We start from the raw sequence: 11,970 nt of genomic DNA on the forward strand, positions 1-11,970 counted from the left end.
ATCCCCCAGTTTCCCCTGTATTTGCCTTAACCCCCGAGAGTTTGCTTTATTTGCCTTAATCCCTCAGTGTCTGCCTTATTTGCCTGCGTTTCCCTGTATTTGCCTTAAACCCCAGTGTGTTTGCCTGTATTTGCCTTAGTGAGAGAGTGTGTGTGAGAGTGTGTTTATGTGTTAGTGTTTGTGTGTTAGTTTGTGTGTGTGCCTGTGTGTGTGCCTCAGTCTGTGCGTGTGTGTGTCTTGAAAAACGACAAAAGCCATTCCATAATCATATGAAAACCTATGCTAAAGTCCGTGGTTTGATTAACGTAGAGGCTCTTCATGGTAGAATTGTTATTTCTTTGTCTTTTGATCCTCTTGTGAAGCATGTCAAGACTCCTGATGAAAACAAAGCCTTCCACAGTTTTCTTAAACAAGCCAAGGTCATAATCTGAATGTCAATGTTGATGGTTCTGTACTGCTGGACGGTACAGAAATGAGTGTCAACAAATTAAAATTGCCATATCAAATCGGACAAGACTCCTTTTTCAAAGAGAGTCTATCTGAACAACCACTGCATCGCGTTTATGTGCAGTGTGTTGTTAGGATCAGGAACCCTGCATAGTCATTCACTTGGATGAAATCGGCTGGCCTGAAAAGTGAAACAGAAGGCATTTGTTTGCTGCTCAGGACCAGTCACTTCCAATTTGAAACTGACAATGTGTTATTTTGCATAAAAAATGGCCGTGTTCATGTTCGTTCGTAAGAATGTCTGGTATCTGTGACCAAACTCACACTGATCAGTAGCTGCTTCACTCTGCTCATAAACGCGTACTGTGAGAGCGCGACCCATATGTTCCTTGAGACGTCATGTGCACGTCACCCGTTAATAGATCCTCATTGATACAAAGCATGTGATATCGCCTTTGATACCCGTATCAAATTCGTCGCCATTGAATATCCATTTCTTGTTTGTTTCATTTTAGCCACCTTCTAAACATGGGTGTATTCTCTTTTGCTCGAAAGTTTAGAACATAAGATAATCGAAATTTTGTTTACTGTTACTGCTGCACCGAGCTATGCCATTGTTGCAAAGTTTATTGCATATTTTACGCGTGCTATAGCTTGATGAATAACCCACAGGGTTCGAAATAACCGAGTTCATAAACATCGTATGTGCACTAATGCCAGTATCCATTCTCGCGCATTGTTTCCGTCATCCCGACGGCATTGTTGACGTGATTCGAATCTCATTGTGACGTAAGGATGGAATGACGTCATACCAGAACGATGTCAGGTTGTTGAAATCATTCGACAAATTGTGTTTTTCTAGGACAGCGGTGGTGATCAGGGAATTTTTCTCTAAAGGGGAGCTCAAAGGGATTAAGAAATAATGGCGAATAAAGAAATTACTACGCTCACATGTTTGTCATGGTGGTTTAACGAAACTCGCTTTCGCTTGGCAAATACAATAATTCTGACACTCGTTTCGTAAGACCAGTATGACACACAAGCTCGTATAATAACCTCTATATATGCAATAAGTCAGTAATATAAGATGAATATCGTATTACAAGTAATAAATAATGTGCTGACATTTCAAGATCACTGTGAAACAACATATACGAACAATGTCAATATGCAGGAGAACCGTAACCACGTGACTCACTGTATAAACACACGACATCAGTGCGCCTTGACCAGGCCTATTTGTGTATGTGTCCTACTCTGTCGATGAGCCGCCATAGACACACGTACAGTGGATGTAACGGTAATATAAGGTATTGTAAGGTACGGTAAGGTACTGCTTTGTAAATGTTTGCGTCACGGTCGGAATACTGTAGGGATTCCAGGTCAGACCCGCTCAAGATTAGCCAGTGCATTGTATCTCTAATAAATACCCTTGACACATGCGCCACCATAGCTTCGTTTCGGAAGGGACGTCACCACTGCACTGATTTAGCATAGAATTTCTCTCATTTCAATCGGGCTCAAAACTCTGATAGCGAGTTGGTCAATATCAAGGCGCAATGGAGATAACACATTGGATTATTCAGGATGGGTCAGAATTGGTCCACAGCTCCTTGTATTGGTTTGACAGGTCCGGACGCGATTATTTACATCTTTGACCGTGGTCTAACTAACTGAATTGTTACTAAGTGAATTGTTATTTGAACTCCACTTGGCAATGGCGGAACTTCTTTTTCCCCGTATCATTTGTCTTAGTGATAGAACAATTTCATGAAAATCTTTGTCGCCAGCGGGATTTGAACCCGCGAAGTCCGCACTGATGGAAAACGAGTGTAGTCTTTTGCCACGGCGACATGGGAGAAAGGGTATAAATATTTACTTACATCAATACCAATTGTTTTTCCCTTTATGAAATGCGAAATGTGTTTTATGCAATTTTTATACAATATGTTACTCTATGCATTCTAGTATTTGACCAGTACTTGTGATTTTCGTTCAACCAAACGAGTGAGTGAATTAATTTAAAGTCACATCGGCAATATTTCAGCCATATCGTGATCAACCAAACGAACAGATAGAAAAGAAATTACTATTATCTTGATCAGGACTATATTTGGCCCATCAATATAGGGAAGTAATATTTAGTTGACTGATAAATGAGTTCGAGTTGGTCCAAAATGAATGGTATACTTGCCCCGAGACATGCATTCCATTACCCATATTGGTAAAGTCCGAGGTGCACAAAGGCTCGGGTTACACATTTAACTCGCTTCACACGCAAGCCCGACTCACACAGTGTTCTCAAGGGTGCGCTCAGAGTTCCCGAATATCTTTCAAAATACATTTAACAAAAGAAAGTTTTTAAGCATTGTAGATGCCATAAATGTTGGACACTGTTTAAGAATGTTAGATCACTCGGAGCTCCTCGTCGTATAAAAAACATGTGCGTTAACGGGATCCATATGCATTGTTTGGCATCGTGCTGACAACAACCACTCAGAAAAACAACAAAATTACGCAATTATCATTACGAAATGCCACGCCAGTCCGAAAATGAGCGTCTGCGAGCCATTGTCATGCCCAAAGCAGGATCGAGTCAAAGTGATGTTGCAAGACAATTTGACTCAACCGAAACAACATTTGGTGCAGTCAGAGACCATCCTCGGAGTGGCAGGCCACGCATAACCAATAATCGACAAGACAAATGGATTCGAACAACACGCCTACGAAACCGATTTCAGCCAGCAATAGTGAGTGCAAGAAGCATCCCTGGCCTCGACGAATATCTTCACAAACCGTACGTCGTCGCCTCAGATGTGCAGGGATTGTCGCCAGACGTCCCATTTGGACAAGAAACCACCGCCAAGCACGTCTACAGTGGTGCAGACAGCATCTACGCTGGACGGCCATGCAGTGGGAACAAGTTCTATTCACTGACGAGTCTCGTTTTCACTGCAGCTACAGCGATGGACGGATTCGAGTGTACCGACGTCAAGGTGAACGTTACGTCCAACATTGTGTCATGGAAGAAGATCGGTTAGGGGCGGCATCGTTATGGTATGGGGTGGGATTACAGCAAGACAGAGGACCCGTTTGACAGTGGTAGAGGGAAATCTCAACGGACAGCGCTCATATTGATCGACTTGTGCAGGATTCTCTTCAACAAAACAAAGTGAATGTCATCCTCTTGCCGGCTCGCTCCCCTGATCTCTCACCAATCTAGCACATGTGGGATGAGATGGATCGGCGCCTTCAACGTCAACCACGTGTTCCACAGACATTCCAGGAACTTCGAAACATGCTCCTGCAGATATGGACAGATATCTCACATGAGTTTGTGCGACGCCTGGTACATTCCATGAGACGAAGCTGTGTTGCTTGCATCACAACACGAGGTGGACACACACGCTATTGATTTGTAAATTGACATTTTGGCATGTTCATGTTGGGTTTTTTTATGAAATCACGCATTTGCTGAAGTCATTATGGCAAATTAAACCATTTGAACACTTAGAGGAGTCTTTTATCTGTTGCAAACCGAAATTGTTTCAGATTTGGTAAAAAAACATAACTTTGCATTAAATCTAATTCAATGTCACAGGAACTATTGTTGTTCAGTATAGATGTGTAAATTATACATAATTGTGAAGATATGAAAATGCACTTACAACTACATTAACAATCAGATTGTCATGGCAAACAGTTAATGAAACTTTCACATCTGTCTGTGCTATTTAAATTAACTATATGGTCATAGAATGAATTAATTTCATGTTAGGGGGGCGGGCGGGTAGCCCAGTGGTTAAAGCGTTCGCGAAGAACCGGTTTCGAATCCCGACATGGGTACAATGTGTGAAGCCCATTTCTGGTTTTCCCCGCCGTGCTTTTGCTGGAATATTGCTAAAAGCGGCGTAAAACCAAACTCACTCACTCATGTTAGGGTATCTGTTGATGCAGATGCAGGATGAACAAACCATGAGGGGAGCAGCAGTGCTTTATTATAAGATAAACAACGAGTACAAGCAGTCTATTTCTTGTATATGCTATCAACATTATGAACTGCCTCTTTAAGGATGTTGATAAACTGTACAAGCTTTAAAAATATTTACCCCAATGTTAATAATAATAACTCCCTGAACAGAAACCGACTTGAGAAATGTCAAACAAGTCCATTTTACGAACAGGTTGGCTAAGTTTGGTACTTCCAGCATATTCTCACGATCCTCACGTCGATTATCTGTACCATTTCTCCTAATACAGATTGCCATGTCTCCCACTTTTGGGTGTGGTCGTTCTGCCACTACCTTTATCTGTGTAGCCCAGCTACATCTAAGGGAAACAACTCACTTGACACTTCCCTCTAAAACATAGTGTCATCCAATATATGACGTCATCAAGTTGAGAGCGCATATTCGATTCACAGAAATGACGTTATGATAAAAGAATGTTTTATCGTGAAATAATCAAGTGTATGCATAAAGATGTGATAGAACTTGGCATGGTCTACATGTTGGATGTGATCTTTTATTTCATCACTGACATCAGCGGTAACACAACCTAAACATGCTGTGGTGAAGATCCAGACATCAGTCTGCAAAAACTAAATACTGTGTAAACACTACGAGATTTACATCATGCAGCTAAGTTCATTGTATTTTGCTGACTAGATGATTACCAATATATATCTCAAGTTGTCATGGTGATATCAAATCCAGGGTAAAGTTGATCTTCAGCAACCCATGCTCATCAGAGGCGACTAAAGGGATCGGGTGGCCAGGATAAATGACATGGTTGTTGCATGTCATTGTATCCCAAATTCGTAGATCGATGCTCATGATGTCAATCACAGGACTGTCTGGTCCAGACTTGAGAATTTTGAGGCCAGATCCATACAGCTGGAATAGTGCTTAGTGCGGCGTTAAAGAGCAAACAAACACATAAATCATTTCAATGGAAGGATTCTGTTAAAAACAGGCATATTAATAGTGAATGAAAAATGCACTGTAAATTGATTGCCATTTCCTTCAAAAATATGTTGAAATGTTATGCCGAACATTACAAACATATATATGATGTATAGACATAAATCAATTACAATTTCATAAACCGTAACGTAAATAGTACCAAGCATATTCTTTTATCCCACTTCAAACCAGTCTGAAACAAATCGAGATGATTACTTTCTATTTTATGATAATTATGTCAATTAGTATGTTAAAATACAATCTTAATATTAGCGCATCGGTTTTATATTCAAAACTTGCACCTTGTCGAAACTGGTTTGGTGAGAGGATGCACACATTGATGAAACATGGTAACTATATTTTATTAAGTTTGGTAGATAAAAATATCCATAATGTGTGGTGAAGGTATGATTTAAAATCCTACATTAACTGCATAATTTTCCAAACAGTGAGTTCATATTCCATTCATTTGAGGTGCATAAGGAATGAACTGCTACAAGGAAGTAAGGGGATATAACTCTAAAACTATTCTTCTGAGGCCAAAGTGTAATGAAGACCAAGTCATTCATTAATAGCTGTAAGGAAATATCATATTTTGGTGAAGCTGACACCCCTGAGCTCCATACAGTGATGGACCATGGACCTGTTTGGGCAGAGTTTGGTGTCTTTCATTATTCTTAAAACAATGCTTTATCATTATTCAAAGTAATTCTTATCGTGTACTGGGGTGAATGCATATTTAATGAAAATATTAATTGCATTATTTCGGTACTAAAATCTGTATTTTTTAAGATGAGCGATTAAGCCAAACGTCACTGACAGATACAAGAGTTACCCACCTTTCATTCAAGTAACAGTTAATTCTCAACACCTATCAAAGTCATATATCCCGCAATGAGTGTATATGTTATTCTTTCTTTGATGAAACCTTGGTAGATCTTATAGTGGTCTTCTTTTTATTCATCAGAAGGCAACATTACACAATCGTCTTGGATCCTTACTCAAAATGGCGGCTCACTCAATTCGTCGCGCCACTCACGACGACTTCGATGAGTTGATGCAGATTGGTGATGTGTACCAGGGGATGGACTATCTCGGGCATCGCTACCACACATACATCGACGACCCAAACAACAGATCATACGTCTACGTGATAGGAGATGAAATTGTAAGTAAAGGTTCCACAAAGTCGTTTTTCGCTGAAAACTGCTTTACTCTATTCTATATTCGTCAATATTTATGAGCATTACTACGCTAGCCTGAAGTGTGTCTGAGGTTATTTGTACCAATGGCGGGTATTATACTGTTTTGGAGGGTGGTATTGTTTGACTGTTTCTAGTTGCACTTAGAGTCCCCTGTGGGAATTTCGGTTCAAAATTGATCCCCAGCAACCTATTCTTTTCGTAAGATACTACTTAGTGGATCGGGTGGTCACGCTGTGTCATTTCGTTGGTGGCATGTCATCTACCCTGACGGCGTCGGAGATCAATCACTGGTTGTCAGTTCCAGAGTTGATTAATTGTTTACAGACTAATGTCAAAGAGATGGAATATCGTTTAGTATGGCTTTTAACACGCAAACATGATTAGGGTATTATAATGTTTGTTAAAAATGTGACTGCTTCCGTTTAATGGATAGAGCATCTGCTCGGAGAGCGGAATGTCAGTAGTTCGTTCCCCGGCCGCGTCATACCAAAAGACGTTATAAGATGAGACATTGTGTGTCCCGCAGTAGGCATTAAGGGGATAATGTGACTGGTCGGCTCGGAGTCTGCATACTGTGTCTGAGTGGGGTATTTATGTTAAACTGTGGCATGGTATCTAAGTATGGTATCACTAAAACACTGATATTTATTCCGGACTGGAATGCACGCACGCACGCACGCACGCACGCACGCAAGCACGCACGCACGCAAGCACGCACGCAAGCACGCACGCACGCATATAAGTGCAATAATCTAGAACTTTGGAGTTATAACATTGCATTGCAGATTGCCCTTTGCTCAGCATTCATCATCGATGATGGGCAGACCTTCATGATCAGAGGAGCCCGGACGAAGGAAGGTTTCCGAGGGCAAGGGATCTACGGCAAACTCAATAAATACGTCTACGTCCAGTATGGGGATATACCGTCCATCAAATATGACGTGATGACGACCAACAATCACAACTTCGACGCTAATAAAGATCGCCTGTTAAGAAATCACACAGAATTAAATAGGAAGGTTAGTTATAAAATCCGTAGAGATTACTGATGACAAACATGCAACATAAAACAATGGGATTTTTTTATTACAAAACCGGAGTAGAACCATAAACTGTGTTCGTATTGTTCAGTAAGTGTCTTTTTGATGTACTTGGTCTTATATGTATAACGTTTTCTTGTAATTTATACAAGCATATCTTGACCCGAAACTACATTTGTCCAATGCTTTAAACGCAAACTAATAGACCCGAGGTATTCTTATTCGTGTGTCTTTGGCTACGTCTGTTTGTTGTTCAACGCCGCACTCAGCAGTCAACGATGCTCTGTGACTTGGCTTATTGCGTCTCCTCGTATCCTGGAAGGCAAGGGTGGCCCAGTCGTCCAAGGCGCCGCGATTCGCCAGAAACCTATGATTGTGGGTTCGAATCCCGGTTCGCCCCGATTATGTTTCTAGGTTTGTCAGGACCATACCCGTGCTCGTGGGGTTTCACCGAAGTGGTAAACAGCTTAGACCTGCATCACTTGGGACTTTCCTCCCACATTAAGCTGACACGCCGTGATGTAACTGGAATACTGTTAAAAGCGGCGTTAAAATCCAACTCACTCACTCACTCCTCGTATCTTGATGGCGTGGAACCTTCCTGGTAATAATATTAATGAGCACGACCATGAAATAACAGGCAAAATACCCACAAATGTGAGTAAGGTGTGGTTCAGTGGCTTTGTGTGCAGTTCTTCATCCCTCAGTCAAGTCAAGCTCCATCGGATAGATTTCTAGTCCCACTTTTTTCACGATTTGTGATTTGTTAACCATACCTTGGCTTCATAACAAGTTCTCATTTCTCATTTCTTAATCTTCTCTTCTCTTTTCGTTGAAATAGCAAACAATTGTAACCGGAATAACATGAAAGCTGGCTTGCCGTAATATAATTAAAATATACTATTCAGAGATGTGGAGACGTCAAATACCACATGATGTACTTGTTAAATTCGATTTGTGGTAGGTATCGATGCCGGAAGGTAGTTTTAAACTTCTATTACCATAACTTTACTGTATTACCTAACACTGTCCTCCCTAAACCTATTGTATATTACATCCACAGAGCCTGGTTCATGGTCGATTCAAGATGTCAGACACACATGTTCGTGAGCTAGAAGGACCATATCCGGTCTTGCAGGAAATGACGTCAAGTGATCTACTGGACCTCTTTGGGTCTGAAGGATCACGCAAAAGTCTTTTTCCAGTGAATAAAATTGTGATAGATTGGATACCCCTTCGCTTCCTCCCCAGCAATATGAAGTACATCTTGGAGCCGGAAGCACTGTGTCTGAGGTCAAAAGGCAATAAAGGCGAAACAACATTACTCACGTTTGGCACGCCTATCAACTGCGAACTGGGCCTCCGGTACAGCATGGATATATTTGGAGATGACTTCGCAGATTTTCCGTATCACGTGAAACGGCATATGAGTCACGTGGCCACCCTGACGCAAGGTTACGTATTCCTGCAGATGGGTATAGAGGAGAGGTTCAGGGAAAACGCCGTCAATGTTCTCCCACTTTTAAACCTCCCACCTTTCGAGTTTTCATGGACAACCCAGATTAACTTTGAAACTACGTTTAAAGTGATAAAATGATGAACCTACTCTGGCTGATGGTGTTTTTGAAAACACTTGCTTTTATCACTATTTGATAGTGATTCATAACCACATGCTTATGCTTTGTGCAATGGGCTCTGCTTTAAGAAGAGATTCCGTATGCTTTGGGAAAACTTTGCATCAGTGCGTTATATTGTATGAATAATTTTATTTCAGTAAGTGGGCCATAGAGAATACTACACTCATTCTTGGTAAATGCTATTTTAACGAAACGAGTGGACTTTCTATGATATCTGACCGAGCGAAAGCGAGCTGCAATATCTATCAGTGCTTGTTGCTATATCCAGTTACCGTGTTATCAAATGCCATTGTATTTAGAGATATTCAACTCTCTTCTTGTAATGCTTTCATATGCCAGGAAATTTTTCGAAGCGATCAAACCTTACATCACTTGTCCATAACTTTTTTTGATAACATTGTAGGCCAAACGAACTGTAGCCGGAAGTTTTGTTTGTTTGTTTGTTGTTTCACGCCGCACTCAGCAATATTCCAGCTATATGACGGCGGTCTGTAAATAATCGAGTCGGGTGTCTTTTTTCTGTTTCTGTTGGTTGTACCACATGTCCCCATGTTTTATAGATTGATAAATGATTTAAGTTATATTGGCGCTGTCTTTAAGCCTAGCGTATTATGCATGGGGCACCGTTCTACTTTATGTTTACTGCACGACATCAATTAGTGCTTGTCGTTGTTCTTCGGACTGAGCAGCAAACACAAACTCGCATATCTAATAAAGATTCTGAAGGTTTCTTTCTGCTCCCGACTTCTATGTTTATTCTATGATCACTCAACCTGTCATCTACGGCGCTGCAATTCGCTGTGCAGCGTTGAGTCCATTGGGCACTTCAGAAGACTATCATCGTGGCTTCGAGTCCCGGTTCGCCCCGATCATTCTAGGTTTGTCAGCACCATACACCTGCCCGTGGGTTTCACCAAAGTGATAAACGTATCATTGGAATACTGTTCAAAGCGGCGTTAAACCCAACTCACCCTTTCACTATGGAGCTGATCAGTACGCATGGTAACGATGGAGGAAGATTGTAACATGTTAATGTGTACGGTAACCTCCCAATTGTCAGACATCCCATTTGTTAGACAGCTTATACCAGGATAAGTCAAGTTTGGTTAGTCAAGCAATGGTTACCTTTCATTAAAGTGGAACAAACCAGAAAACACACATTTTGAGGAATTTACAGGATAGGCTTATTATGCACTTTTAATCATCAAATCATACCAGAAATCACACTTTTTGAAGTATTCATTGCATCATTGCATTATTGCCATTTTCTGAAAGTACTGACAAACGTGACAGGCGTCTGATCTCAAGGTGGGTGGCAGTGGTCCGAGACATCTTTATGGTAGTAAGTCCCCAACAGTGGAACATTTCCCACGGCAGGTCTTGATGATACATCACCAGTGTGTGGTCTGGCCTGGTCGATTTTTAGAGCAAGTGAACCCATCATTGGAAAAAACTTCTCTTAATCTTTGCTAATAAAACACACGCAACCAGACACAGATCAAACGCGTAGACATAATCTGGTTAATCTGTATCACTTAACGAGTTGGAGTAGCATGCTCTGCCCACATTTAGGAGCAGCTCATTAATTAGTAGGTAAGGCAAGGCAGTTACACTGGTCACACTTGACTGGTCTGTCTGGCGATTGGGTCGTCTGACAAATGGGATGTCTGACAATTGGGAGTGAACCATGTGTACATTGTTTCATATTATCACGTTAACACTTCACCTAGTTCATAGGAGCTTTCGAAGTAATGATGAGACCTGGAAACCAGTGATTGACATTACCAGCATCGTTCTATGTCTTAAGGGTGATATGACAAGCAACCAAGCAAGCTTCCATGGTAAAAACGTTTGCAGTTTTGATTTCCACAGCCATTGATACAATGTTGTAAATACGGCAAAAACCGCAATTGGTTTTGTTCTTTAAAATAATACACATGAAGATATACTGCACAAAGTCTCTCAAGAGGGGACCCGGCGTTCCTGTCGTCAGTGTAGAATTGCTATTACTGTCCCCCCGGCTCTACAGAAACCTATGGTCGTGAGTTCGAATCTTATATTTCCTTGGATTATGTTTCTCGGTTTGTCAGCACCCTAGCCGTTTTCATGGTTTTAACCAAACAGGAAAACGTAGTAGAACTGCCTTCTACCACATCTTGCTGACGCGCCGTGATATTACTGACAAATTGTTCAAAGCTGCGTGAAACCAAACTCACTAACTCAGTCACCGTCACCTCACTCCCTCGTTCAATGTACAGCCATAGAGAATATGGTACGTTTGCTTCAGACTGTGTCGACAAGTGAGGGAACTGACAACCTTCAAATTCAGGTCAGTCAATAAGCGAGACAAGCACTCGGGCAACTGTAGGGACAATTGAAGATTGACGTGACCTATTTGATAATACTTTAGTGACATGTACCGTATTCGACGTAATAAGCGACCCGCTCTAAAAAGCGCCCACGGCGATAATTGCTAATATATATAAAAAACAAACAAAATGCCATTATGTTTCACTCATATGCTCATTGTGCACGACCTGTGAAGATTCCGGGATAGAATAGGTTTTCAGCAACCCATACTTGCCGTAAAAGTCGGCTATGCTTGTCGTAAAAGGCAACTGACGGGATAGGGTGGTCAGGCTCGCTGACTTGGTTGATACATATCATCAATCCCAAT

At 41.3% G+C, this 11,970-nt stretch overlaps 1 protein-coding gene across 3 annotated transcripts; it reads left to right on the plus strand.

Moving 5' to 3' along the window:
• Positions 1-1,656: 1,656 nt before the first annotated feature.
• LOC124126968 (histidine N-acetyltransferase-like) lies at positions 1,657-10,013 on the plus strand. 3 transcript variants are annotated; one of them, XM_046490495.2, is made up of 4 exons: positions 1,657-1,757; positions 6,379-6,579; positions 7,402-7,635; positions 8,720-10,013. In XM_046490495.2, the coding sequence occupies exons 2-4, from the start codon at positions 6,418-6,420 to the stop codon at positions 9,251-9,253; spliced, it is 930 nt and encodes a 309-aa protein (XP_046346451.2). In that variant the 5' UTR covers positions 1,657-1,757; positions 6,379-6,417; the 3' UTR covers positions 9,254-10,013. The 3 variants fall into 3 exon arrangements, with proteins under 3 accessions (XP_046346451.2, XP_046346452.2, XP_046346450.2); XM_046490496.2 differs by having other exon boundaries at positions 1,680-1,747; XM_046490494.2 differs by having other exon boundaries at positions 1,744-1,767.
• The last annotated feature ends 1,957 nt before the right edge of the window (positions 10,014-11,970 follow it).

This window comes from Haliotis rufescens, unplaced genomic scaffold (assembly GCF_023055435.1).
Source record: "Haliotis rufescens isolate VD_foot unplaced genomic scaffold, xgHalRufe1.0.p SCAF_8, whole genome shotgun sequence".
Classification (NCBI taxonomy): Eukaryota; Metazoa; Mollusca; class Gastropoda; order Lepetellida; family Haliotidae; genus Haliotis; species Haliotis rufescens.

Excerpts from the sequence above, each read along its gene's own strand:
- LOC124126968 (XM_046490495.2), top strand. The coding sequence starts at position 6,418 with ATGGCGGCTCACTCAATTCGTCGCGCCACTCACGACGACTTCGATGAG. Across the intron at positions 6,580-7,401 it reads ACGTGATAGGAGATGAAATT|ATTGCCCTTTGCTCAGCATT; the intron begins GTAAGTAAAGGT and ends ATTGCATTGCAG. Across the intron at positions 7,636-8,719 it reads ACACAGAATTAAATAGGAAG|AGCCTGGTTCATGGTCGATT; the intron begins GTTAGTTATAAA and ends TTACATCCACAG.